At 41.1% G+C, this 25,740-nt stretch overlaps 2 protein-coding genes across 2 annotated transcripts in view; one reads left to right on the forward strand and one right to left on the reverse strand.

Annotated features, from left to right (window-relative positions):
• The window catches only part of LOC309496975 (protein NLRC3-like), a 170,318-nt gene that overhangs the window by 87,112 nt on the left and 57,466 nt on the right, over window positions 1-25,740 (reverse strand). Inside the window, exons 3-5 of the mRNA XM_082167179.1 lie at window positions 2,997-3,281; window positions 2,798-2,890; window positions 224-2,039 (exon numbers count right to left, since the gene is read on the reverse strand). Coding sequence (XP_082023305.1) covers window positions 224-2,039; window positions 2,798-2,890; window positions 2,997-3,261 — 2,174 coding nt within the window. The 5' untranslated portion in view covers window positions 3,262-3,281. The remainder of the gene's footprint in view (window positions 1-223; window positions 2,040-2,797; window positions 2,891-2,996; window positions 3,282-25,740) is intronic.
• LOC309497024 (uncharacterized protein) lies at window positions 11,242-13,292 on the forward strand. Its single transcript, XM_082167278.1, has 2 exons — window positions 11,242-12,981; window positions 13,175-13,292. Exon 1 carries the CDS (start codon window positions 11,544-11,546, stop codon window positions 12,717-12,719), a length of 1,176 nt encoding a protein of 391 aa, XP_082023404.1. The 5' UTR covers window positions 11,242-11,543; the 3' UTR covers window positions 12,720-12,981; window positions 13,175-13,292.

Consider the following 25,740-nt stretch of genomic DNA (forward strand, 5'->3'; position numbering starts at 1 on the left):
ATTAGTGTTTGTAATCTGGAGCTTGAAAAAAACTTTAACTGTAGTGAATTAAGCCAAGCTAAAACAATTATCTCTTCATAAAACATTAAACCAGCATTTATTTTCACACATTACTTTTATTAAAAAAAAAAATCTGAACAGTCTAGGCCAGCAAGTCACCCATTTAAAATGAAAACAATTACAAAAGACAGTGTTTATAAATGATTGTAAAGGAGACTCTTACAGTGCTCTTCTGGTGTTTCTGATCACCGGCAGCAGTCTCATCAGTGCTTCATCAGATCTTCTGTATTTCTGCAGTTCAAACATCTCTTGAGCCTCTTCTGACATCTGGAGCACAAACACCAGACCAGACCATTGAGCAGAGGACAGATTCTGTGCTGAGAGTTTTCCTGAGCTCAGAGTCTTCTGGATTTCCTCCACAAAGTCATCCTTCAGTTCACTCAGACAGTGGAAGAGATTGATGGTTCTTTCCACTGATTTATCTGTCTCTATTGTCTGTTTTATATAGTCAACAATGTCTTTAACATTCTGTGTTTTCAGTTTCAGTTTTGGCAGTAGTCCCTTCAGGTCACTCTGATTGGACTCCAGTGAGAGACCCAAGAGGAACCGGAGGAAAAGGTCCAGGTGTCCGTTCTCACTCTGTAAAGCCTTGTCGACTGCAGCCTTATGAAGCTGAAACAGTGGCTTTTTGGACAGTTTCCATGCCAGTTGTTCTCTCCAGGATTGAAGAAATGAGTTTGTTTTCTTGTCTTTGCCCATCATAAACACATAAAGAGCAGCAAGGAATTCCTGTACGCTGAGATGTATGAAGCTGTAAACGTTTCTTGCTGCTACCTTTTCCTCCTGAAACATTCGAGTGCATAACCCAGAGTACAACGACCCTTTTCTGACATCTAGTCCACATTCCTCAAGATCTTCTTTGTAGAAAATCAGGTTTCCTTTCTCCAGCTGTTGAAAGGCCAGTTTCCCAAGCTTCAGAATAATCTGATCAAAAGACACTGCATTGGCTTTAGGTTCAGAGTCATCGCAGTATTTTTTTTCCATCTGTTGCTTCTGAGAAATTAAGAAGCTTGTGTACATCCCTGTGAGAGTTGTGGGAGTTTTGGCATTGCTCTCTTGAGCCAGTAGAGGCTGGAGAACAATGAGAGAGATCCAGCAGAAGACGGGGATGTGGCACATGATGTACAGACTCCTGGATTTCTTGATGTGACTGATGAGGTTTCCAGCAACCTCAGGACTGCTGTTATTTTTGAAGTATTGCTCTTTCTGTTCATCGTTAAATCCTCGCACCTCTGTCACTTGATCAATGTAGTCACGGGGTATCAGACTGGCTGCTGCTGGTCTGGATGTGATCCAGATGAGAGCAGAGGGAACCAGATGTGTCTTGATAAGGTTTATTATTATCTTACTCACTGTTGTTTTTTCATTTACATTTGTAAATGTGTCATCTTCTTTAAAGTTCAAAGGAAAGCGACATTCATCCAGCCCATCAAAGATGAACATAACTTTACCATCACCTTGAGGAAGAGAGGGCAATTCTTCAGGACTACTAAAGAAGTATTTGTTGAGCAGTCCCATGAGACTGCACTCTCCTTTAATCAAATTCAATCTACGGAATGGAAGTGGAAATATGAAGACTATATCCTGATTTTCTGTTCCTTTAGCCCAGTCAAAGATTAATTTATTGACAGAGACAGTTTTTCCCACTCCTGCGATCCCCATTGTCAGCACTTTTCTGTTTCGTCGATCTGTGTCACACTGGACTTTAAACATGTCCTTACACACGATTGGCTTCTCCTTGGCAGTCAATCGGTTGTGATTTGATTCGATCTGTATCACTTCATGGTCGTTCACTCTTCCTCCAGTCTCATTCTCCACCACATATAAATCAGTGTAAATATCGTTCAGGTATTCCCGATGACCCGTCTCTGAATTACCAACCAATATCTGCTCATAGTCCCGTTTTAATTTGTCCTTCAGTCTACAGCTGGTCTTTGTGTATTCATGAAGAGTCACTTCTCTATCGTCTGCAGTTGAGCCTTTAAGAAAGAGGGGAAAAGACAGCAAAGACTAAGTGATTGTGTTTTTCATAAATTCCTGCTTCTACTATATTCAAATGAATCACACTCTTACTGCAATAGTGTTCACATGCACATCTTACACTGATTATGCTGAAGTTGACAACATAGAAATGCCTTGATTAAAACTTGAATGCAATTGGAATTGGTTTTATCGGATTGTCACTATTGGACTCAGACCAACTTAAAGGAATTGTTCTCACCCTCAAATTGTTTCAAACCTGTATGAATGTATTTTTTTTCCTACTGTGGAAGTCAATGGGGCCCATCAACTGTTTGGTTACCGAAATTCTTCAAAATATCTTCCTTTGTGTTCAGCAGAAGAAAGAAATTCATACAGGTTTGAAACCACTTGAGGGTGAGTAAATGGCATAATTATCATTTTTAAGTAAACTATTCCTTTAAGGCCACACTGACCAAAATTATGACACAATTTTTGATCAAACCATTGACATCTAGCACACCAAACAAGACATGACACTGTATTAGGCTTAGGTTGGGGTTATTGCAATGACCCTGCGTATGTAGAAGTTGCTTGTAGAAGTTTGAATTCAGGGTTTAAGACTCTTTTAAACCATTTAACCATTCGTAAAAATGACTAGACAGTCTGTTCTAATAAATGTACTGGTATAAGATCTGCTGCTGTTCTTCTTGGCCCTGTAATTGTTGGCTTCTGTTATATTTTCTCTTGTTTCCATGTACAGACAGGGATTATTTACCCCTGATCTCTTCTGAATGAGCTCCAACAGCTGCAGATGTCTTCATATTGCCTTCAGCCTGACCTGTGTGTGTGTGAGAGAGAGGATCACTCACTGGGAAACATAGGTCACACAAACACATCAGCAAGAGCAAAGAGCAAAGTTCAAGTCAAACCATTACAATGGTAAACAGTCACAGTCACTGTGAATTAAATGTTACCTGTCTTGTGTTTGTTCTCCAGCTGCTCAGCCAGATTGTTCTGGTTCATCTTCTTCAGGATCTTCACTGTGATCTTCACAGTTTCTTCTGGTCCAAAACATGCTACCATCGTATCCACTGTGTCTAAGATATCTGCATTCTCCATGTCTTTCTTTTTTATACACTCATGATCTTTCTCTAAGTGCCACTTAAACTTCTTCCATTTAGCTTTGTCCAGATCACTCAGTGATTTCTCAAGCAGATCTTCAACTTTAACAGACGCCATCGTCCTTCACAGATTCACAGCTGCAGGATAAAAAGAAAAAGATCTGAAGTAGTTTCACTCTTAACATGTTGACTAAATGTGCTCAAATGTAACAAGTGCTCAAATGATATATGGATTATGAAATTACGCTGTGATCGGATCAGCACTCTCATCCAAACTCATCTGTTAAAGGGGTCCTATAATGCTCTCCTCTATGCATGACATCTATCTGATACATGCTAGCAATGAGTACCCTAGCAACCATCCAGAATACCATAGCAACAAAATAGCTACACCCTAATTCCCACCCAGATTACCCTAACAACCATCCCAAGTCTCCTAGAAACCGCAGAGCAACCACCAAAAATGCCCTAGCAACCAAATAGCCAACCCCTTAGGATCCACCCTGAGTACCCTAGCAACCATCCTAAGAAACCGCATAGCAACAACCTAGCAACACACTAGCAACCACCCCAAGTACTCAAGCAACCGCATAGCAACACCCTAAAATCAATCTATCTATCTATCTTGTCTGTTTTTCTGATAGACTGTATTGCCTTCAAAACTTTAACCCCCTGGGGTCGGCGGTATCGCCGGCGATACCAGCTCACGTTTTTCCTTATCAGTGCAATAGAGACTCTAAATACTCTGTTGACTTTGATATTCCATACACGTTTCATACATCAATCGATCCTGTTAAGTGTGTATTATTTTTGTGTATACTCACAATAAAAACAAAGTGTTGTGCTTTTTGCCAAATAAAGAAAAATAAACATGATGCAAGTTCTGCTTTCTCTCTGTCAGTGTAGTCCATTCTGAAACGCGTCCGAAAATGAACTGTATCTCAGCGAATACTCAGTCAAACAGGCATACAGACACACAGGCATGAAGCTTGAATTCTCTTCTTCTAAATTAAGTAATTTTTATAAAAACAAATATTCACAGTTTATGTAATATGTATGAAAAGAGAGAGATGTCAGTCGTTCTCATCTTAGCTCATTAAGTTTTAATTTGTGTTGAGCTGAATCTCAGAAATGAGTCTCAGAGAACTACACTTCCCAGAATGCACCAGCAGCAAACTGGCTGCTAGTCACCTGATCAATCATCACTGATTTGGAGCACCTGTGAAGACATGGAGGTCCTCAGTCATTTAGAGGAACAAACTTCACAGAGAAGACACTCCAAGTTCACTCACTCGTAGGTGCGGTCCAAAGACGCCAATGGTTGGTGAAATGTTTTATTTACTTTCATGGTGTTTGAAATGGTGTTATTCAATGTAAAAGGCTTAAGTGGGTAATTAATCATAAAATGCATTTAAAATGTTTACTTAAACGTTTAAACTCATTAAAAATTCATTAAAAATGTTTAACTGAAATGTTTAGTTAAAATGGTAACTTTTGTTCTCTGTCTTTAAAGGTTTACAACCTAATTCATTGAACAGACCAATCAACTGACAAAGCCAAAATAAAAATTATTGAGTTGGAAAATTGAGTTGTCCTTGTGTCCTTTGGAAATTGAACAAGAGTAGGACTTGACAGTTGTAAACCACGCGGAGCGGCCTGGCCCTGAGGATAAACGGCTTCAGATCCAGAAATAAGCTGTTGACGCAGAGGAAGTCAAGATGGCGGAAGAGGTCCTGGGGAAGTCGGTCCAGCAGCTCAAAAAGGAGAGGACCACTGCAAAAAGCAGCTTCACCAGACAAGCCAACTTAATTTCAAGAGGAGCAAGCAGCATGCTTCAAGTGGAGTTAAGGGAAGAATTCACTAAGCTTTCAGTGTGTTTCAGAAAGATGCTCGATGCCAATGATGACTACAGGATTGGACTTGAGGCTGACATTAAGACTGAAGATGAGGAAGCAGGTCTTGATGAACAGCAAGAGGCTGACATTGATAGATCTGTAAATGAAGGTGAAGCAAAGTTGGAGGAGATAAGGGACATTGTCCAAACAAACCTGTGGTCGAGGTATGGAAGGAGTGAACTTCTTGTGGCAATCCTGGAAGCAGAAAAAGCTAATGATAAAGCGGCTGATGTACCTGTGGAAAGTGCCAATTTAGAGGGCTATGAAGTGCACCTCGCTCTCTTGGAAAAAAGAATAAAAGAGGCCAGCTCAGCAATGTCAACATGGGAGAGATGGATCCCTGTAGAATTAAAGGACGAATTAGATGGAAGAGTCAAGGACGTAAGAGCATCCTACTACAGGCTTGAGTTAAGGAAAGCCGAATTTGCCACTGCACGGACAATCAACGAGCAAGGCACAGGAGTGAAACTACTACCCCTACCGGCAACATCCACTCCAATAGTGAGAATCAAGCCAACCTCTCTACCTATCTTCAATGGAAGCAAGAGAGAATATCACAGATGGAGGAAAGACTGGGAAAGCCTGCAAAAGCAGGGAGAGCCATCCGGATCAATTGAAGTGAAGAAAATTCAACTCTTGGGGAGTGTGGATGACAAAATATCAAAAGACCTCAGACTTTCAACCTACACCACTGCCAGTAACATGTTCAGAGTCCTGGAAAACAGATATGGCAACAAGTCAACCATCATAGTGGAAATCCTTGAGGAGCTGGAGAAGATGCCACATGTGAAAGGGAACCAGCCAAGAAAGGTCATTGACCTCATACAGTCAGTAGAGAAAGCCCTAGCAGATCTTACAGAGTTAGGAAACTCTGGAGCCATAAAGAACCCACTGGTAATTAAGACCATTGAAAGCAAGTTGCCTGACTTTATTAAAAGAGACTGGGTGATGTTCATGGTTGAACCCAGAAACAATGTCACATCAGACAACCACTTTGTCATGCTCTTGAAGTTCCTGAAAAGTCAAGAAGAAATACTGGAGAGACTCGAACAGCTCAGAACTGTGGAGAAGGTGGAGAAATCAGATCGTTCAGACAAGAAGTATGATCGAAAGATTGCCTCAACAAAAAACACAAAGAAAGAAGAGCTTGATGAGGTATGTGGTGTCTGTGGTGATAGTGGGCACAACAACAAAATCTTCTTCTGTAGAAAGTTCAAAAGACTTAAGCTACCTGAAAAAAAAGCTGTTTTGAGAAAGCTGGGAGCATGCAGAAAATGTCTCGGATGCCATGATGAAGATGGATACTGCAGAGACACTTTCCTATGCAGAAATAAAGACTGTAAAAGGGAAGGTGGTGCCCCAGACCACCATTTTTTCCTCTGCCCAAAAGGAGAAGTCAAAAGAGGGGAAGAGAGAAAGCGTGGAAAAGACGGCAAAGGTGAAATCAAACTAACGGAGGAACAAGAGGAGATCTTGTCTGAACTTTCCCCAGAAATGGCAGATAGATGCAGAAAGGCTTTCACCAACACCAGCAAAACCGCAGTGACACTCGATGCTTCAGGCCAGTCTGAGCTACTGCAGAGGAATGGGCTCTCTGAACTTCCTGTCATCATGATGTTAATGCAAGTCACTGCAAACGCAGGGCAGAAGATTGGGACTTTAATTGACTTTGCTTCAGATACAAATTATATTACCCATAAGGCTGCTGAAAGACTGAGGTTAAGACATGAGAAGATAACTTTAGTTGTGCATGGGGTTGGTGGTATGGCCATGGAAGTGAAAACACAAAGGTATCTCCTCAAAGTCAGAGTCAAGACACCTAAAGGAACAGAGAGAGCTCATGAAATGGTCTGCTACGGCTTGGATGAAATCGCCAGAGTGCATCAAGTAATTGAACCTGAGAAGTTGAGAAAATTCTTTCCAGAAGTCAAACTTAAAGAATTGGAAAGGCCAGAAGAGGTTGAACTTCTCATTAGCCACCGAGAGGGAAGACTCGCTCCCCAGAGGGTAAAAATCATCGGAGACCTCGTCTTGTGGGAGGGTCCATTGGGGAAGACGGTGGGTGGAGCACATCCCGACTTATTTGAAGAAGTGGAGGTTGCAGCATATGAGTCCAAAACACACTTCGCTCGCTCCATGAGAACAGCAGCTGTCAAATATCAAGAAATCACAAGTCCAAAAACTGTCACAGCTCAGCTACAGCAGGAGGATGTGGCTCAGACCAATTTTACAGCTGCCAGTAACCGTGAGTTCCTTGAGTGGTGGCACTGGGACAGCATCGGAGCTGCATGTGAGCCAAGATGTGGAGGTTGCCGATGTGGAAACTGTCCTCCAGGAGGAAAAGAAATGACCCTGGCAGAGGAGAGGGAACTGGAGATTATTAAAGGAGGCCTCACCTACAAGAAGGGGGATGCTCACACACCAGCTCCACATTGGGATGCAATGTATCCTTGGATGGTAGATCCAGCCTCTCTCCCAAACAACAAAGGTGCAGTCCAGGCTTGTTTCTTAACCCTCTGGGGACCAAGCTGTTTTTGGGGCCCTTGAGATGTTCTGACATGCTCTGACATTTGTGCTTTTTTCAGTTATTTATAAACATGTTAATGGCAAAGGTGTAAATTCACTCTATATAGCACAAACAGGCCTACCATAATATGCGAGCAACATGTATGTAGATGTTTGTATTTTTAAGAGAATAATGTTTATGCGTGGTTATTTAAAAAAATAAAAATGAAAGTTGCTGAAATAAGACCACAAAACTCATACAAAATATGTGCCCACAAGACTTTTGACTAATGGATGTTGTCCCTTTCAGTTCTAGCTTCAAAATTATGTGAAAATAGTCTTGCTTTATCGTTCACAAAAAAAAATACATTGATTTAAATGGTGTAAAACAGGTTTTGCTTGGAAAGCCAATATGCGAGGGGGAGGAGTAGTTTACACCTTAGTCCCACCCACTCTGCATAATGACTCTGCATAATTAGCCATTCATTCAGGTGTGACACTGACTGAGCCACAATGCAAGGACAAAATATATATTTTGAAGAAGACTTATATTGACCATTTAAGATTTTGCTTACATCTATCTTGTAAATATGTTTTGCTATTTTATTAAAAAGGTTACAATTACAACAATAATTACAATTTCAGCAATATTTCTGCAAAAAAGTACTCTTTCTTTGTAAAAAAAAAAAAAAAAAGATTATAGGCCTACATTTTATCATATGTATTCATTAGTTTGAATATAGCCAACATTGGAACATCTTAGTCTATGACTTTATTTTTGACAAAATAGTATTTTATATATATGAGCAGAAAAGCTTATTTGATGTGACAGTATATTCTACAGTAAAAACTGTACCCAAATCTAGTCAACAAAATGTTGTCTTTCATACTTCGCCTGACTGTAACGCAGTAACTGTAACTGTAAAAGCAGTTTATTCTTTCACACACAGACGCGCGATTCATATTTAGGCTAAACACTCTTTACAAATATGTTCATATTCATATTATAGAAACGCGATTCATCTTTTTGTTTACATAAGCCTACAACGTTATTCCATAACGTTATTCCACATTAACACTTGAGAAAGGATAACTTAGCCTACCTCACTCCTCAGCGGGATCTGCTCCTCATATCAGCACGGAAAATTTTCTCCATAAGGTAGGCTATATTATGCCTCTTTGTTTACAGCTGATGTGGGGGCGTTTCACAGACTGAAATGGTTCTCAGAATTTGCGTTTGAATAGCACGCGCTCTCCGGGGCGTGGTCAAATTACTTTTGAATGGCTCGTAATGAGCTCGACTGGAGTCGCTCTCTTTTTATACAGATTACAGAAGCTGATAATATTTGTTTTTTATATAAATTACTTCATTTAAAAGCTGCGATCTCAAGCTTTATGCCCGTGGGTCTGTTTGCCTGTTTGACTGAATTTTCGCGGAGTTATAGATAATTTTCGAACGCGTTTCAAATGGGAGTTTACTGACAGAGAGAAGGCAGAAATAGCATCATGTTAGTTTTTCTTTATTTGTCAAAAAGCAAAACACTTTATTTGTATTGTGAGTATACAGAAAAAAAATAGAAACTGAACAGGATCGATTGATGTATTACACGAAAATGAAAGATCAAAATTAACAGAGCATTTTGTGTTTATTTTTCATTGCTAAAAAAAAAAACGAGCAAAACGCGCGGGCGCGTTTTTGGTCCCCAGAGGGTTAAGGATGGAAAAGCAACTAAGCAGAGAGCCAGATTGGAAAATCACATATGCTACCCAGATCCATGAGATGGTCGAACGAGGCGCAGCCATAAAACTCACCAACAAAATCATGGACGAGTGGATCGGACCAGTGTGGTACGTAAGCCACCTGGTGGCGCCAAATCCTCATTCGGTGACAACACCAATCCATATTGTATGGAATAGTAGCCAGAAATACAAAGGCGTGAGTATGAATGATCTTCTTCTGAAGGGACCAGATGTTCTCAACCCTATCAGAGCTGTCCTGCTGAGGTTCAGAGAAGGGACGTATGCATCTCTAGGAGACATCAAAAAGATGTACAACTCCGTATGGCTGGAGGAGCGTGAGATGCATCTTCACAGGTTCCTCTGGAGGGACAGCCCAGATGAAGAGATAAGTGAATATGCAATTACCAGAGTCAACATTGGGGACAGACCTGCTGGTTGCATTGCTCAGTTGGCTATGAGGGAAACAGCACGCCTGCCCAACTTTGTTCACTTGGAGGATGAGCGCAGAGTCATTGAAGAGGACAGTTATGTGGATGACCTCTTAACCTCCCAAAATGACCTAAATAAACTTGACAAAATCACAGCAAATGTTGAAGAGATCTTGAAAGCTGGAGGTTTCTTCCTCAAACCATGGGTCCGGTCAGGGCAAAGTGGGAGGCAAGGAATGGAGACGGAGGATCTAACAGAGACACAAGGTAAAACCTTAATTCTTCCAAATCAAATGAGGGACGAAGACAACAAAGCCTTGGGTATTGGCTACCAAATGGTTGAAGACAAGCTCTACATGTTAATCTCAGTTAACTTTTCCAAAAGGAAAAAGAAGATGAGAGTTGGGAAAGATCTTCTCAAGGAGGAGGTGAGAACTGAGACACCTAAGCCACTAACTAGGAGAGCTATCTTAAGCCAAGTGGCTGGACTGTACGACCCAATTGGCTTAATTACACCTGCCAAACAAAAAGGAGCAATTATTGTAAGAAAGGCATTCCAAGAGGGAGGAGGTGGGAAACTAACCCAAGAAACCTGGGACCAACCTCTCTCAGAAAGCCTCAGAGAAGAAGCTATACAGCTTTTTGAAGAATATGTGCAGCTTGGACAGGTGAAATTCCACAGGAGCCTCACACCAGCTGGCTGGGAAGGGAAACCTTGGGGCATCACATTCTCTGATGGAAGTGACAAATCCTATGGAGCTGTGATGTACTTAAGATGGGAGACAAGTCAAGGCACTGAAGTTCGATTTGTTGAATCAAAAGCCAAGCTGACACCCCTGGATCAGAAGGGTGAAGCTGTAAAAGCTGAGATCTGTGGAGCTGTTTTCGCAGCCAGGATTAGGAAGTATGTGGAAAAGCATGCTCGAATGAAGATTGAGAGATGGTTCCATCTACTCGACAGTCAAACGGTCTTGGGAGCCATTCAGAGAGTCAGCTATGGGTACAAAACCTTCTTTGCAAATAGAGTGGGTGAAATCCAGAAGGCTGGACTAGTGCAAGACTGGTGGTGGATCCGTGGAGATCTAAACATAGCTGACATTATAACAAGAGGGGGTGCTCCTGAAGATTTGAAGGAGAACTCCACATGGCAAAATGGACCAGAGTTCCTGAAGTGGCCAGTGGAAAAGTGGCCTATAAGATCAGCTGGAGAGGTAGCAGCTCATGCCAGGGAGAGTGTAAACAAGCTCCAGAGGAAGGCATTCTCAGGTGCATTAACAAGAGCTCAAGCAAGAAGGAGTCAGCAGAAAGAAGACCAACGAGGCACTCAGGAAAGTCCAAAGAGTGAAACTCAAGAGGGAATACCTGTGGAAAATCCAACTCCTCTTCTAAAAAGGAAGCCCACTGGCTGGGTTAAAGATCTTGTGGAAGTAAGAAGATCCAGTAGCCTGTCCAAACTGGTGAGAGTTGTTGCCTGGGTTTGTCTAGCTGCCAAGCAGTGGCTGAAGAGGAAGTGCTGGGTCCCTAAACAGTCCAAGTGGGAGATAAGATCACCCAAGCAAGCTGTGCTAACTGTCAAAGAACGAGAAGATGCACTCAAAGACATCTTCCTTGCAGCTCAAAAAGGTACAGTTTTTTCAGACACAACTCTAAGCAGATTGGCAGTATACAAAGATGTGAACTCTGGATTGCTAGTTTGTGGAGGCAGAATTCAGACTTTCAACGAAGAGAAGACCGCAGTGCCAGTTTTACCATTTGAAGCATGGGTGTCTACACTGCTGGCACAGGAATCCCACAAAGCAAACCATGAGGGAGTGGCAGGAACCCTTCTCCGGATGAGGAAGAAAGCCTGGGTAATAAAAGGCCGTAGACTTGCCAAGAAAATGGTTGACAGCTGTGTGGTCTGCAGGAAAAACAAGGAAAAACGGTGTCAACAAATCATGGCTGACCTGCCTCTAGAGCGAACAGGCCCGGCTGCACCTTTTGAATTCACCACTATGGACCTGTTCGGCCCTTATGAAGTGAAAGATGAGGTCAAGAAGAGAACTAGACTCAGAGTATGGGGAATAGTCTTCTGCTGCATGGCTTCCAGAGCCATACACACTGAAGTGGTGAGTGACATGTCATCTGAAGGATTCCTGCTAGCCTATCAAAGGTTCACTTCACTGAGAGGACATCCTAGGAAACTCTGGTCAGACCCTGGCACTAATTTTGTGGGAGCCAAACCTGCACTAGAGAAGCTTCACAAATTCCTTAACCGACTAAACAAGTCTGATATTGAAGACACAGCTGCCAAGCATGGCACAGAATGGTCGTGGAAGATTCACCCTGCAGACTCTCCCCATAGGAATGGTGCAGCAGAGGCAGCTGTCAAAGTAGTGAAGCGGGCGTTGAGCAACCTTGGTGGAGATGGTGTTTTCACATGGGGAGAATTCCAAACTTTTCTCTTCATGGCAGCCAATCTTGCAAATGAGAGACCCATCGATGCAAGAACTCAAAGCAGAGAAGACTGTGTAGAGTACATCACCCCAAATTCTCTGCTTTTAGGACGTGCCAATCCAAAGGGAGACCCTGGAGATTTCCAGTTTGATGGCTACCCTTATAAAAGACTTAAACATATTCAAGCAGAGGTAAGCAATTTCTGGAAGAAGTGGAGCCAATTGGCTGGACCTAATCTGTTCATAAGAAACAAATGGCACACTAAAGAGCGAAATGTTGCTGTTGGAGATGTGGTCTGGTTGGCTGATCAAAACGCCCTGAGAGGACAGTACAAGCTGGCTAGAGTGGTTGGTGTCAATGCTGACAGCAAAGGCATCGTAAGAGATGTGCTTGTGAAGACATTTCCCAGCTATCCTGTTCACATCACAAAGGCAAACGGCAAAGAAGGGCCTACAAGAGCTAACGGAGAAAGAACCAAGAGACTTCAAACCAAAATCCCAGCCACAATTCTTCATAGAGATGTCAGACGCCTTGTCATTCTACTTCCCACTGAAGAACAAGCAAAGGTGTGAAGGGCTTGTGTGACCTCTCTGGTTTTGAAAAAAACAGGAGCTCAAGTGGGAGGTGTTGAGCTGAATCTCAGAAATGAGTCTCAGAGAACTACACTTCCCAGAATGCACCAGCAGCAAACTGGCTGCTAGTCACCTGATCAATCATCACTGATTTGGAGCACCTGTGAAGACATGGAGGTCCTCAGTCATTTAGAGGAACAAACTTCACAGAGAAGACACTCCAAGTTCACTCACTCGTAGGTGCGGTCCAAAGACGCCAATGGTTGGTGAAATATTTTATTTACTTTCATGGTGTTTGAAATGGTGTTATTCAATGTAAAAGGCTTAAGTGGGTAATTAATCATAAAATGCATTTAAAATGTTTACTTAAACGTTTAAACTCATTAAAAATTCATTAAAAATGTTTAACTGAAATGTTTAGTTAAAATGGTAACTTTTGTTCTCTGTCTTTAAAGGTTTACAACCTAATTCATTGAACAGACCAATCAACTGACAAAGCCAAAATAAAAATTATTGAGTTGGAAAATTGAGTTGTCCTTGTGTCCTTTGGAAATTGAACAAGAGTAGGACTTGACAATGTGACTCCGCCCACGGAGAGCGCGCACTATTCAAACGCAAATGATCTGAGGCGATCCCATACAAACCTGTGAAATATGAATTGAATTACGTATGATAAAATGTATACTTTAGTTTTTACAAAGAAAGATTACACTGGAAATATTGTTACAATTTTAATTGTTGTTGTAATTGTATAAACTTTTTAAAAAAATAGAAAAAAGGATAGATGTAAACAAAATTTTAAAAGGTCAATATAAGCCTTCTCTTTAAATAATTTTATTATGCTTTATTAGTGACACATTTGGGTAGAGAATATATTCCAAATCTGAAAATACAGTACGAGAACAATTAACTGCACAATTACTAGAAATGTTTACCTTGGATATTATACAATTTGCAAGCACAATTTGTGGAAAAAACAACAACAACTGTGAACCAATTATATATATATATATATTGTCCTTGCATTCTTTCTTGTGGCTCAGTCACACACCTGAATGAAAGGCTCATTAAGTATGCAGCCTCATTATGCGGGGGCATTGTCTCCTCAGGTGTGAATCACGACCACCTGCATATTGCCTTACCAAACAAAAAGTGTCTTACAAAATTTAAATCAATGTATTGTTTTATGTGAACGATTAGGCTGGATGATTTTCACATCAGTTTGAAGAAAAAACTCTAGGCGACAAAATGCATTATTCAGAAGTCTTGACACATATTTAGTATGTGTTTTGTGGCCTTATTTCAGAAATTTCAATTTTTTGTTTTTTCAATAACCATGCATAAACATTATTTTCTCAAAAATACAAACATGTACATACATGTTGCTCACATATTATGGTAGCCCTGTTTGTGCTAAATAGAGTGTAATTATACCGTTGCCATTAATATGTTTATAAGCAACTGAAAAAAGCACAAATGTAAGGGCATGTCAGAAAATCTCAAGGACCCCAAAAACACCTTAGACCCCAGAGGGTTAAGCATTTAAAATATCTTCTGGTCAGGCTTTCTCAGGCCAACTTCAAAGTTTGTCTCGATGTAGTTTTTAAATCTAGCTTATCTCATCCCATAAATGCAAATGCAAAAATGTGCTGTTTTTGTCTCTTTAAATGCAAATTAGTTGCTGCTATTATCAAGAAAAAAATTATGGAAAACTACTGCTTCACAACATCGTCCTGTGATGCTAACAAACCTTGAAATGGAGACATTCTCTCATCTCTAACTCATGGAGACAAACATCCCTTCAAACCACACAATCATGAGGTGTCACACGACCAAAACGGCCGATTTTGTCAAATAGGGTGTCAAATTTTGTTCGACCTCCCCTCCACTAGATGGCAGACATGTCATACTTCATCCCGACTCAAAAAAACGTCATGTTTCTGTGGCCTTTGGGAGTAAAAACCCCAAATAGTATACCCCAAATATAGTCTAACTACGCCACTCCCATTTATTGGACTGGGATGGGAGACCCAACTAGTACTCCAAAATAAAGATGTACCCCACGCTAATAATATTCAAGTGAATGAAACAATTGAAGGCTGATGTAACAAAAGCAATATAGACATTATTTATTTGTGATCTTCAATCAAAGTGGTTAAAATACTTGCTTTACATGAAAACAACCATTAATGACAGTAATACATCAGAAGCACTTACATGAATTCTCGCAGACAAATATATAACTATACGAAAAACTACACTAAATAATGTTGGGCCGGACCACAGTGCTCAATGTTGACAGGGATCCACGTTTAATTCACCATGAGCACAAGGCTCCAAAAGGGTTCAGCACACCAAAGACAGCAACCGAGGTTACACTGCATCAACCATAAAGTGCTTTGTTAGTACACACCAATTCTAATCACACCACACGGGTGGTCACCTTAACCCCCTGAGGTCTACGGTATCGCCGGCGATACCAGCTCGCTTTTTTTTTATCAGTGTAAAATAAACTCATAAATACTCTGTTGACTTTGATTTTTCATAGGAGTTTCGTACATCAATCGATTCTGTTAAATGTGTATTATTTTTGTGTATACTCATAATAAAAACAAAGTGTTGAGCTTTTCGCCAAATAAAGAAAAATAAACACGAAGCGAGTTCTGCCTTCTCTCTGTCAGTGTAGTCCATTCTGAAACGCGTCCGAAAATATACAATAACTCGCCGAATACTTCTCACACAGACACGTGAGATATGTCTTTATGAAGCTTGAAATCTCTTCTTTTAAATAAAGTAATTTATATAAAAAACTAATGTTTTCAACTCATGTAATCCGTTTGAAAGCAAGGAGAGGTACCGTTTTTCCTTCTGCCTCATTAACTCTATAATGAGTTGAGGCCGCCCCGCCCCCGGCGCTATTCAAATGGTAAATAGTTTAGGTGATCTAGTATGCATCGCATACGCCCCCCCGATCAATGCCATAAAAACACAGTTTCTTCATCAGACTTACTGATAGTTCATCGCGTTTTGAGTATGGCACGCTTCTCCAGTAAAGACGCCCTTCAGATGATTCTGGACAGCGAGGAAGTTGTTTCCTCAGAGGAAGATTGTAACTCAGACTACAAACGGCAGCATTTTGAAGAGCGAATTCCGCCGAGGACACAATTTCGGAGTAAGTTTTACTTAAAAGTCTTTTGTCTTTTATTTTTCGTGTTCGCATTTATGAGGAAAAAACAATATTACGTGACAGTTCTCCATTATGGACGCGAGCGCTCTGAAAGCCACTAAAAGACTTTCAAACTTTCACAGAGACCTCAAAACAGAAACTACAAATCCTTTCTTTAAAACGAATTTCGTTTTGTATCAATTGTATCTTAATTTTAATATTTTTTTCATTAACAAATTTCCTGGATTTAAAGTAAATATAGGCTATAGCAATCACAACATAAGGTGCTTGAACTGGAGATCATCATTAACCAGACCGTAGCCTACTCGCCTCACATGTCTAAAAAATGTGAAATATATTTACAGAAAGCTGGTTCTAAACAAAACCATCCAAAACAAAAAACTATGTAGCCTAATAAATGTGCATTTCTCCGGTGCGTTCACTAGCCTACTGCGAAGATCGCGAGTCAATAGCCTATCGTCAACTTCATCTTTGCCAGAAGTTAAATTTAAATTGCGTGTGTGAATGAATGATGATGTTTTAGCAAACTGTATTGCTATACTGAGGAAAGGAAAATTCGACTGAAATATGTTGAAATAAAATGTAGGCTATTTGTATAAGCAACGTATTAAACTGCAAATTAACAATATGCCCTAATATTTCATGAAAACAACGTTACAGTCAGGCGAAATATGAAAGACAACATCTTGTTGACTAGATTTGGGTACAGTTTTTACTGTAGAATATACTGCCACGTCAAATAAGCTTTTGTTTAGCAATTTCTATATCTATTTTTGTCAAAAATAAAGTCATCAACTAAGATGTTAGCTGTTCCAATGTTGACTATATTCAAACTAATGAATACATAGATAAAATGTAGGCCTATAATCTTTTTTTTTTACAAAGAAAGAGTACACTTGAAATATTGTTGAAATTGTAATTATTGTTGTAATTGTAACCTTTTTAATAAAATAGCAAAACATATTTACAAGATAGATGTAAGCAAAATCTTAAATGGTCAATATAAGTCTTCTTCTAAATATATCTTTTGTCCTTGCATTGTGGCTCAGTCAGTGTCACACCTGAGTGAATGGCTCATCATTATGCAGAGTGGGTGGTAATTCAGGTGTAAACCACTCCTCGTTCACGCCCCCTCGCATATTGGCTTTCCAAGCAAAACCTGTTTTACATCAATTTAAATCAATGTATGGTTTTATTTGAACGATAAAGCAAGACTATTTTCACATAATTTTGAAGAAAAAACTCTAGGCGAGGACATCCATTAGTCAAAAGTCTTATTGACACATATTTACTATGTGTTTTGTGGCCTTATTTCAGAAATTTTAGTTTTTAGTTTTTTCCACGCATAAACATTATTCTCTCAAAAATGAAAACATGTACATACACGTGGCTCACATATTATGGTAGCCCTGGTTGTGCTTTATAGAGTGAATTTACACCTTTGCCATTAATATGTTTATAAGCAACTGAAAAAAGCACAAATGTCAGGGCATGTCAGAACATCTCAAGGGCCCAGAAAACCGCTCAGACTCCAGAGGGTTAATACATTGAGTATTGAGCCCTGCCCACTAACTGCGAGAACGCAAGCAATGCCCGCTTCAGTCTAAGAACAAGTAAAGTGCAGAAAGTACTACTATGATCAGCTGTATAGGAAGCTACCCAAATTGCACATACCACTGACACTTCCCCTTCCCAATCTTTAGTATTGCACACTGCCCAAATACAACAATTCGTCTCAATGGTAAAATATCAATAATCAGAAGAACGTAACCTTAATCATAGAAGTTCACGGGCATGATATAACTGAGTGATAACAACATACAAAAATGTCATACATGAGAAAACAGTGGCTGGATGTCCAAACGGAGTACACAAACTGCAAAGACCTAAAAAGACAGAAACACACTTATTTATTTATCCCCATAACCCATGCACCCTACTGATGATATACATTGAAAGCACTTGTAAACCTTCGAACACTCACAAGAGACGGTGTTCATTCACAAAAGGCTCCTAATGACCCTGTGTGCATTGAAGCACACAAACGCCGGAGGGCGCACGGATGAAGGAACGCACAGGACCTGGTATAATGACGAGCTACACATAAAACAAACATGAGTCTTTGCAAGGCCAAAGTCTAACAATTAATTGGATATCAGGCTAACAGATACCTACTTTGAGCTAGGCCACCCACACCAACACACGGCAGCAATTACGCAAACACCCTGTAACACCAGCACAGTCTGTTAAAAAGCATGGGATATAAATATACTCGGCACGTAGAGCAGGGGACCGTCTCAATGCCTTGTTGACTATACGCACCTGGCCACGAGAGAGAGAGAGAGTTCCCCGCGAATATCAAACTTCGTTCTGTTTACCCGCCCATTCTACAAAATAGACCACAATAAAATCACACCACAGCATCTCACGGCTCACATCAAAACCACACTCTTTAAGGGAAGCATACTTACCGGCGTTAAATTCCGAAACGCTTCCGCGATTCAGTTACTGGTGACTGCACATGCACACACACTTCAACATGCGGGACGCCAACACCTGGCTGCCTACGCTCACCTATAATCGCGGTTCCACTCCCCTCCGTTTCCTGTCCAAGCGGCCGACAAAACGCAAAAACCCGCCCTTATGGACACCTCTGCATTTAAGCCCTTGCTACTCGCTCCTGGGTCCTAAAGTCCCACTGGCTACATTTCTATACAAAATCTTCGAGCTAGATTGCATTGAATCAGTGCGAACAAAAGCAGAGCTAGTGTGCGAGTGAGCCATTTTATCAGAGCAATATTGTCAACGTCAGCGCGTATTTGCATTAGATTATTATTATTGTTATTGTTATTATTATTATCTAATGGCATTAATAAAGCTTACCCGCAATGAAGTATTGGGTCTTTTATTCGCGGACCCTGATTCTGAAGGGGAATATCTGCCGTCAGAAGATGACGGTGATTCTGAAAGTGAAAGTATAGCCCTACACCAAGCACAAACGGTGAATCCTTTGCTTTGCCCAATGTATATGGTCCTTTGCCCAATGTCAGTGGTGGGAACAATGTTTCCCGGGGTCGGAGTGTTCATCGCGAAGTTAGGAGGCGTGTTAGTGTTTTGGGGAACAAGGCGGGAGATTTTTACCGCGCTAGCAATGTAACTTTGTCTTCTGACCGTGTGCCTCTCCGCAATCGCAGCGACAGTATTGTGGTGGAGACTTTGTCTAATGCCACTGGGTATGTTAGACGAGGTCGAAGTATTCATAGGACAGTTAGGGGGCAATGTGGAGGCAGGGTGGGGAGTTGCAATGACAATGACAGTAGTCCGAGCTGTGCACACTCGGCGCGCGAGGCAGATCTGGCCGCGCCCGTGCTGCTCGTAGCAGGAGCAGAGGCGGTGTGACACGGGGCAGAGGGGCTATTATGCATAGTCTATCGCAAGCTGATGTGTGTCATATGAATAATATATATGTGCCCCATACATGGAATCAGAGTGCCTACTGTATGTAGTAAATGGAAAATCTCTACAGCAAAAGGCCAACCGCTACATGCATTCGGTTTGTTTCTACCATTTATTAGTAATGATTTACACAGTTTGTTTACTACTTACTATTTACCTGAGCATTCAATATTGTGCAATATAGCATACAGAAGGTGAGGGACATTTTGGAGGGGAAAGAAGTGCTACATTTTATCATTTAAACGTGACTTTTCATGAAAATTCTATAATCCAAGATTGCCGCCACCATATGATGTCATAATATGCAAATTAGATGGGAAAATGTAATCCCTACATAAACTTTGGGTCATCCTTAATATTTCTCTAATTTACAGAAAGTCTCTATCTTTTATCACTTTTAAGATATAGCCTTTTGAAATTAAGATGTCAAAATCGAACGTTTTAGGAAAAAACCTCTGGCGCCTAAAGGGTTAAACATATCTGTTTTTCCCAGAGCTGTCATCACACACAAGACACAGGTCTCCTCTGAGAATTCATCAGCTGCCAGCGAACTCAAAAATAAGGTAAATCCAGCAAAACAGTGCTTTCTACACAATAAGCCTCACCCTCTGTTCAGATGTAGAGGATTCAGGATGAAACCTATGGAAGAGAGAAAGGCATTGCTCAAACAACAAGGCATATGCTTTAAATGTTGCAGCTCCATATCCCACATGGCAAAGAACTGTGATCAGGATGTTAAGTGTTCAGAATGTGGCAGCGTTACCCACATGGCTGCGCTCCATCCAGGCCCAGCACCATGGACGAAAGAACCACAATTCCCGACATCAGAGGATCACAAAGTGAGTGAGGACGTACCTGTGGAATCTGAGGTTTCCTCAGCTTGTACAGAGGTGTGTGGAGACGGTCAACTTCCACGCTCATGCTCCAAGGTATGTCTCGTGAAAGTATTTCCTGAAGGCCACCCAGAAAAGGCAGTCAAAACGTATGTGATGCTAGATGATCAAAGCAACAGATCGCTCGCAAGATCAGAATTCTTCGATCTGTTTGACATTACAGAGTGTAACGTAGCCTACACTCTCAAAACATGCGCAGGCACAGTCGAAACAGAAGGCAGGCTAGCACAAGGCTTTCAGGTGGAGTCCTTTGATGGAAGCTTAGTCTTACCTTTACCAGTACTACTTGAGTGTAACGAAATTCCAGACAATCGCTCTGAAATCCCCACTCCAGAAGTAGTTAGTAACCACAGGCACCTAAAACATCTTGCAAAATACATCCCAGAGCCCGATCATCATGTTCCCATTTTTCTCCTGTTAGGCAGAGATATGATCAGAGTCCACAAAGCCCATAAGCAAGTGAAAGGGCCACCAAATGCTCCCTCTGCACAAAAGTTGGACTTCGGGTGGGTAATCATCGGAGACATGTGCCTCGGGAAAGTTCATAAACCGACTTTCATCCAAACTTACCACACCAACATTATGGAAAACGGTCAGTCTACATACTTTCACCCATGTCCTAACAACTACACTGTAAAGGATAGATCCCAAAGCGAGTCACTCACCAAGTCCCTCATCAAGGAGTGGACTCAAAGACTAGCAGAATGGGATGTATTTCAGAGAACAAAAGATGACGAGAGAACAGCTCAGTCTATCGAGGACAGAGAAGTCTATAAAGATGAGGAAAATGTATGGGTTGCCCCACTCCCATTCAAGCAGCCAAGGCAATATCTTCCAAACAATCGTCAAAAAGCTGTGGAACGCTTCAATTCACTTCTACGGTCTTTCAGGAAGAAGCCTGAGATGAAAAAAGACTTTGTAGCCTTTATGGAGAGGCTATTCCAAAATTATCATGCAGAAATAGCTCCTTCAGTTGGTCCCAATGAACAATGTCGGTATCTACCTTCTTTTGCTGTGTACCATCCAAAAAAGCCATCCCAGATCCGAGTGGTCTTTGACTCGAGCGCTCAATGCAAAGGGGCATCACTGAACAAGGTTCTCTTGATGGGTCCTGACCTCAACAACAGTCTCCTCGGTGTCCTCATGCGGTTTCGCAAAGAGACTGTCGCCTTCATGGTAGATATACAGCAAATGTTCCACTGCTTTAAAGTGCGATCTGCAGACAGGAACCACCTCAGGTTCCTCTGGTTTCATGAAAATAACCCAGAGAACGAGGTCATGGAATACCGTATGAAGGTACACGTATTTGGGAACAGTCCCTCTCCGGCAGTGGCCATTTACTGTCTTCGTCGTGCAGCTCAAGAAGGACAAGAGGAATTCGGTCAAGACGCCCTACAGTTCGTGGAGCAAGACTTTTATATGGATGACGGATTGAAGTCCTTACCTTCCGCAGAGATGGCAATCGACCTGTTAAAAAGGACACAAGACATGCTGGCTGGATCTAACTTGAAGTTGCATAAACTGGCTTCAAACAGCAAGGAAGTTATGGGAGCATTCCCATCTGAGGATTACGCCAATTCAATGAAAGTCCAAAAGGATAGAAGGCCTTACAATAAGCGTGGACTGCTGTCAGTTATAAACAGTTTGTATGACCCACTAGGATTTGTGGCCCCCATCACAGTTCAGGGCAAAGTACTACTGAGGGAGCTAACTGAAAATGCTGCGTACTGGGATGCACCCTTACCTGTGAACAAACAAAAGGTGTGGGAGGAATGGAGAGATTCTCTGCAGGAACTGCAACATGTACAAGTCCCAAGAAGCTATGGGCTCACATCGTTGTCGGGTGCCAAGTTCAAGGAGCTCTGTGTTTTCTCAGACGCTTCTGAGAAAGTAATAGCAGCAGTTGCTTACCTCAAAACAGTTGATTCAGATGGTAGCTGTCATATGGGGTTCATCACAGGCAAAGCAAGGCTAGTGCCACAACCAGAGCACACTATACCTCGCCTGGAACTCTGTGCGGCTGTCTTGGCAGTGAACATGATGGAAACCATCATTGCAGTGATTGCTGTCAAATTCGATGAGATCACCTTCTACACAGATAGTAGAGTGGTCCTTGGTTATATCTACAATGAGAAACGTAGATTTCATGTCTATGTAAGCAATCGTGTACAGAGAATCCGGACAAGCACTAATCCAGAACAATGGCATTATGTGAGCTCAGAGCATAATCCAGCTGATATCGCAACATGACCAATAGCTCCAACCAAATTGCAGGACACTATCTGGTTCAGTGGACCAGCATTCTTGCATCATCCAAAAACAGAGACTTTCCCTAGAGAACCCTTCGCACTTGTTGATCCTGATCGAGATTCAGAAGTTCGTCCACAAGTAACAGTGTTGCATACCACTGTCTCAAACCGCTTTGAACGCTTTTCGGACTGGAGCCGTCTGATCCGAGCTGTTGGAAAGCTGATTCATATTGCACACTCTTATAAGCAGGGTCAAAATGACACCACTCAGGCATGCAAAGGATGGCACTGTTGCAAACTTCCTCTTAGTGCTGACACAATACTTCAGAGCACAGAAGTTGTCATACGAGCAGTACAACAGGAAACCTTTGCTGACGAGTTGCAGTGCCTCAAACAGAACAAACCACTTCCCAAACCTAGCACACTCCGAAAACTAGATCCCTTCATTGATCAAAGCGGACTGTTGAGGGTCGGAGGTCGTCTGGTCAAAGCAGATCTTGGTTTTGAAGAAAAGAGACTCCTCCTCATACCTGGTAGGAACCATGTAGCATTTCTTCTAACACGACACTTTCATGAGCAAATACATCACCAGGGTCGTCACTTCACAGAGGGAGCGATAAGATCTGCCAGCTACTGGATAATAGGAGGCAAAAGACGTGTGAACGGTCTCATCCATTCCTGTGTTGTATGCAGCAGACTCAGGAGGGGCTGTGAGACTCAAAAGATGGCAGATCTGCCCGCCGACAGGCTCAGCATAGAGCCTCCCTTCACACATGTGGGACTAGATGTGTTTGGCCCCTGGTCAGTATCTGCTCGTAGGACAAGAGGTCGAGAAAGCAAAAGATGGGCGGTGCTATTCACATGTCTAAGTGTCAGAGCCATTCATATAGAAGTAATCGAGTCCCTAGATACCTCCAGTTTCATTAATGCTTTAAGGAGGTTTCTGGCAATCCGGGGTCCAGTGAAACGGATTCGCTCTGATAGAGGGACCAATTTCATTGAAGCTTGTAAAGACCTACAAATTCCTTCCAATGTTGATGAAAAGGCTCAGAGGAAGATTGTAACTCAGACTACAAACGGCAGCATTTTGAAGAGCGAATTCCGCCGAGGACACAATTTCGGAGTAAGTTTTACTTAAAAGTCTTTTGTCTTTTATTTTTCGTGTTCGCATTTATGAGGAAAAAACAATATTACGTGACAGTTCTCCATTATGGACGCGAGCGCTCTGAAAGCCACTAAAAGACTTTCAAACTTTCACAGAGACCTCAAAACAGAAACTACAAATCCTTTCTTTAAAACGAATTTCGTTTTGTATCAATTGTATCTTAATTTTAATATTTTTTTCATTAACAAATTTCCTGGATTTAAAGTAAATATAGGCTATAGCAATCACAACATAAGGTGCTTGAACTGGAGATCATCATTAACCAGACCGTAGCCTACTCGCCTCACATGTCTAAAAAATGTGAAATATATTTACAGAAAGCTGGTTCTAAACAAAACCATCCAAAACAAAAAACTATGTAGCCTAATAAATGTGCATTTCTCCGGTGCGTTCACTAGCCTACTGCGAAGATCGCGAGTCAATAGCCTATCGTCATTTGACAATAGCCTATCGACTTCATCTTTGCCAGAAGTTAAATTTAAATTGCGTGTGTGAATGAATGATGATGTTTTAGCAAACTGTATTGCTATACTGAGGAAAGGAAAATTCGACTGAAATATGTTGAAATAAAATGTAGGCTATTTGTATAAGCAACGTATTAAACTGCAAATTAACAATATGCCCTAATATTTCATGAAAACAACGTTACAGTCAGGCGAAATATGAAAGACAACATCTTGTTGACTAGATTTGGGTACAGTTTTTACTGTAGAATATACTGCCACGTCAAATAAGCTTTTGTTTAGCAATTTCTATATCTATTTTTGTCAAAAATAAAGTCATCAACTAAGATGTTAGCTGTTCCAATGTTGACTATATTCAAACTAATGAATACATAGATAAAATGTAGGCCTATAATCTTTTTTTTTTACAAAGAAAGAGTACACTTGAAATATTGTTGAAATTGTAATTATTGTTGTAATTGTAACCTTTTTAATAAAATAGCAAAACATATTTACAAGATAGATGTAAGCAAAATCTTAAATGGTCAATATAAGTCTTCTTCTAAATATATCTTTTGTCCTTGCATTGTGGCTCAGTCAGTGTCACACCTGAGTGAATGGCTCATCATTATGCAGAGTGGGTGGTAATTCAGGTGTAAACCACTCCTCGTTCACGCCCCCTCGCATATTGGCTTTCCAAGCAAAACCTGTTTTACATCAATTTAAATCAATGTATGGTTTTATTTGAACGATAAAGCAAGACTATTTTCACATAATTTTGAAGAAAAAACTCTAGGCGAGGACATCCATTAGTCAAAAGTCTTATTGACACATATTTACTATGTGTTTTGTGGCCTTATTTCAGAAATTTTAGTTTTTAGTTTTTTCCACGCATAAACATTATTCTCTCAAAAATGAAAACATGTACATACACGTGGCTCACATATTATGGTAGCCCTGGTTGTGCTTTATAGAGTGAATTTACACCTTTGCCATTAATATGTTTATAAGCAACTGAAAAAAGCACAAATGTCAGGGCATGTCAGAACATCTCAAGGGCCCAGAAAACCGCTCAGACTCCAGAGGGTTAATACATTGAGTATTGAGCCCTGCCCACTAACTGCGAGAACGCAAGCAATGCCCGCTTCAGTCTAAGAACAAGTAAAGTGCAGAAAGTACTACTATGATCAGCTGTATAGGAAGCTACCCAAATTGCACATACCACTGACACTTCCCCTTCCCAATCTTTAGTATTGCACACTGCCCAAATACAACAATTCGTCTCAATGGTAAAATATCAATAATCAGAAGAACGTAACCTTAATCATAGAAGTTCACGGGCATGATATAACTGAGTGATAACAACATACAAAAATGTCATACATGAGAAAACAGTGGCTGGATGTCCAAACGGAGTACACAAACTGCAAAGACCTAAAAAGACAGAAACACACTTATTTATTTATCCCCATAACCCATGCACCCTACTGATGATATACATTGAAAGCACTTGTAAACCTTCGAACACTCACAAGAGACGGTGTTCATTCACAAAAGGCTCCTAATGACCCTGTGTGCATTGAAGCACACAAACGCCGGAGGGCGCACGGATGAAGGAACGCACAGGA

This window comes from Leuciscus leuciscus (assembly GCF_965113295.1).
Source record: "Leuciscus leuciscus genome assembly, chromosome: 4".
In the NCBI taxonomy this organism is placed as follows: Eukaryota; Metazoa; Chordata; class Actinopteri; order Cypriniformes; family Leuciscidae; genus Leuciscus; species Leuciscus leuciscus.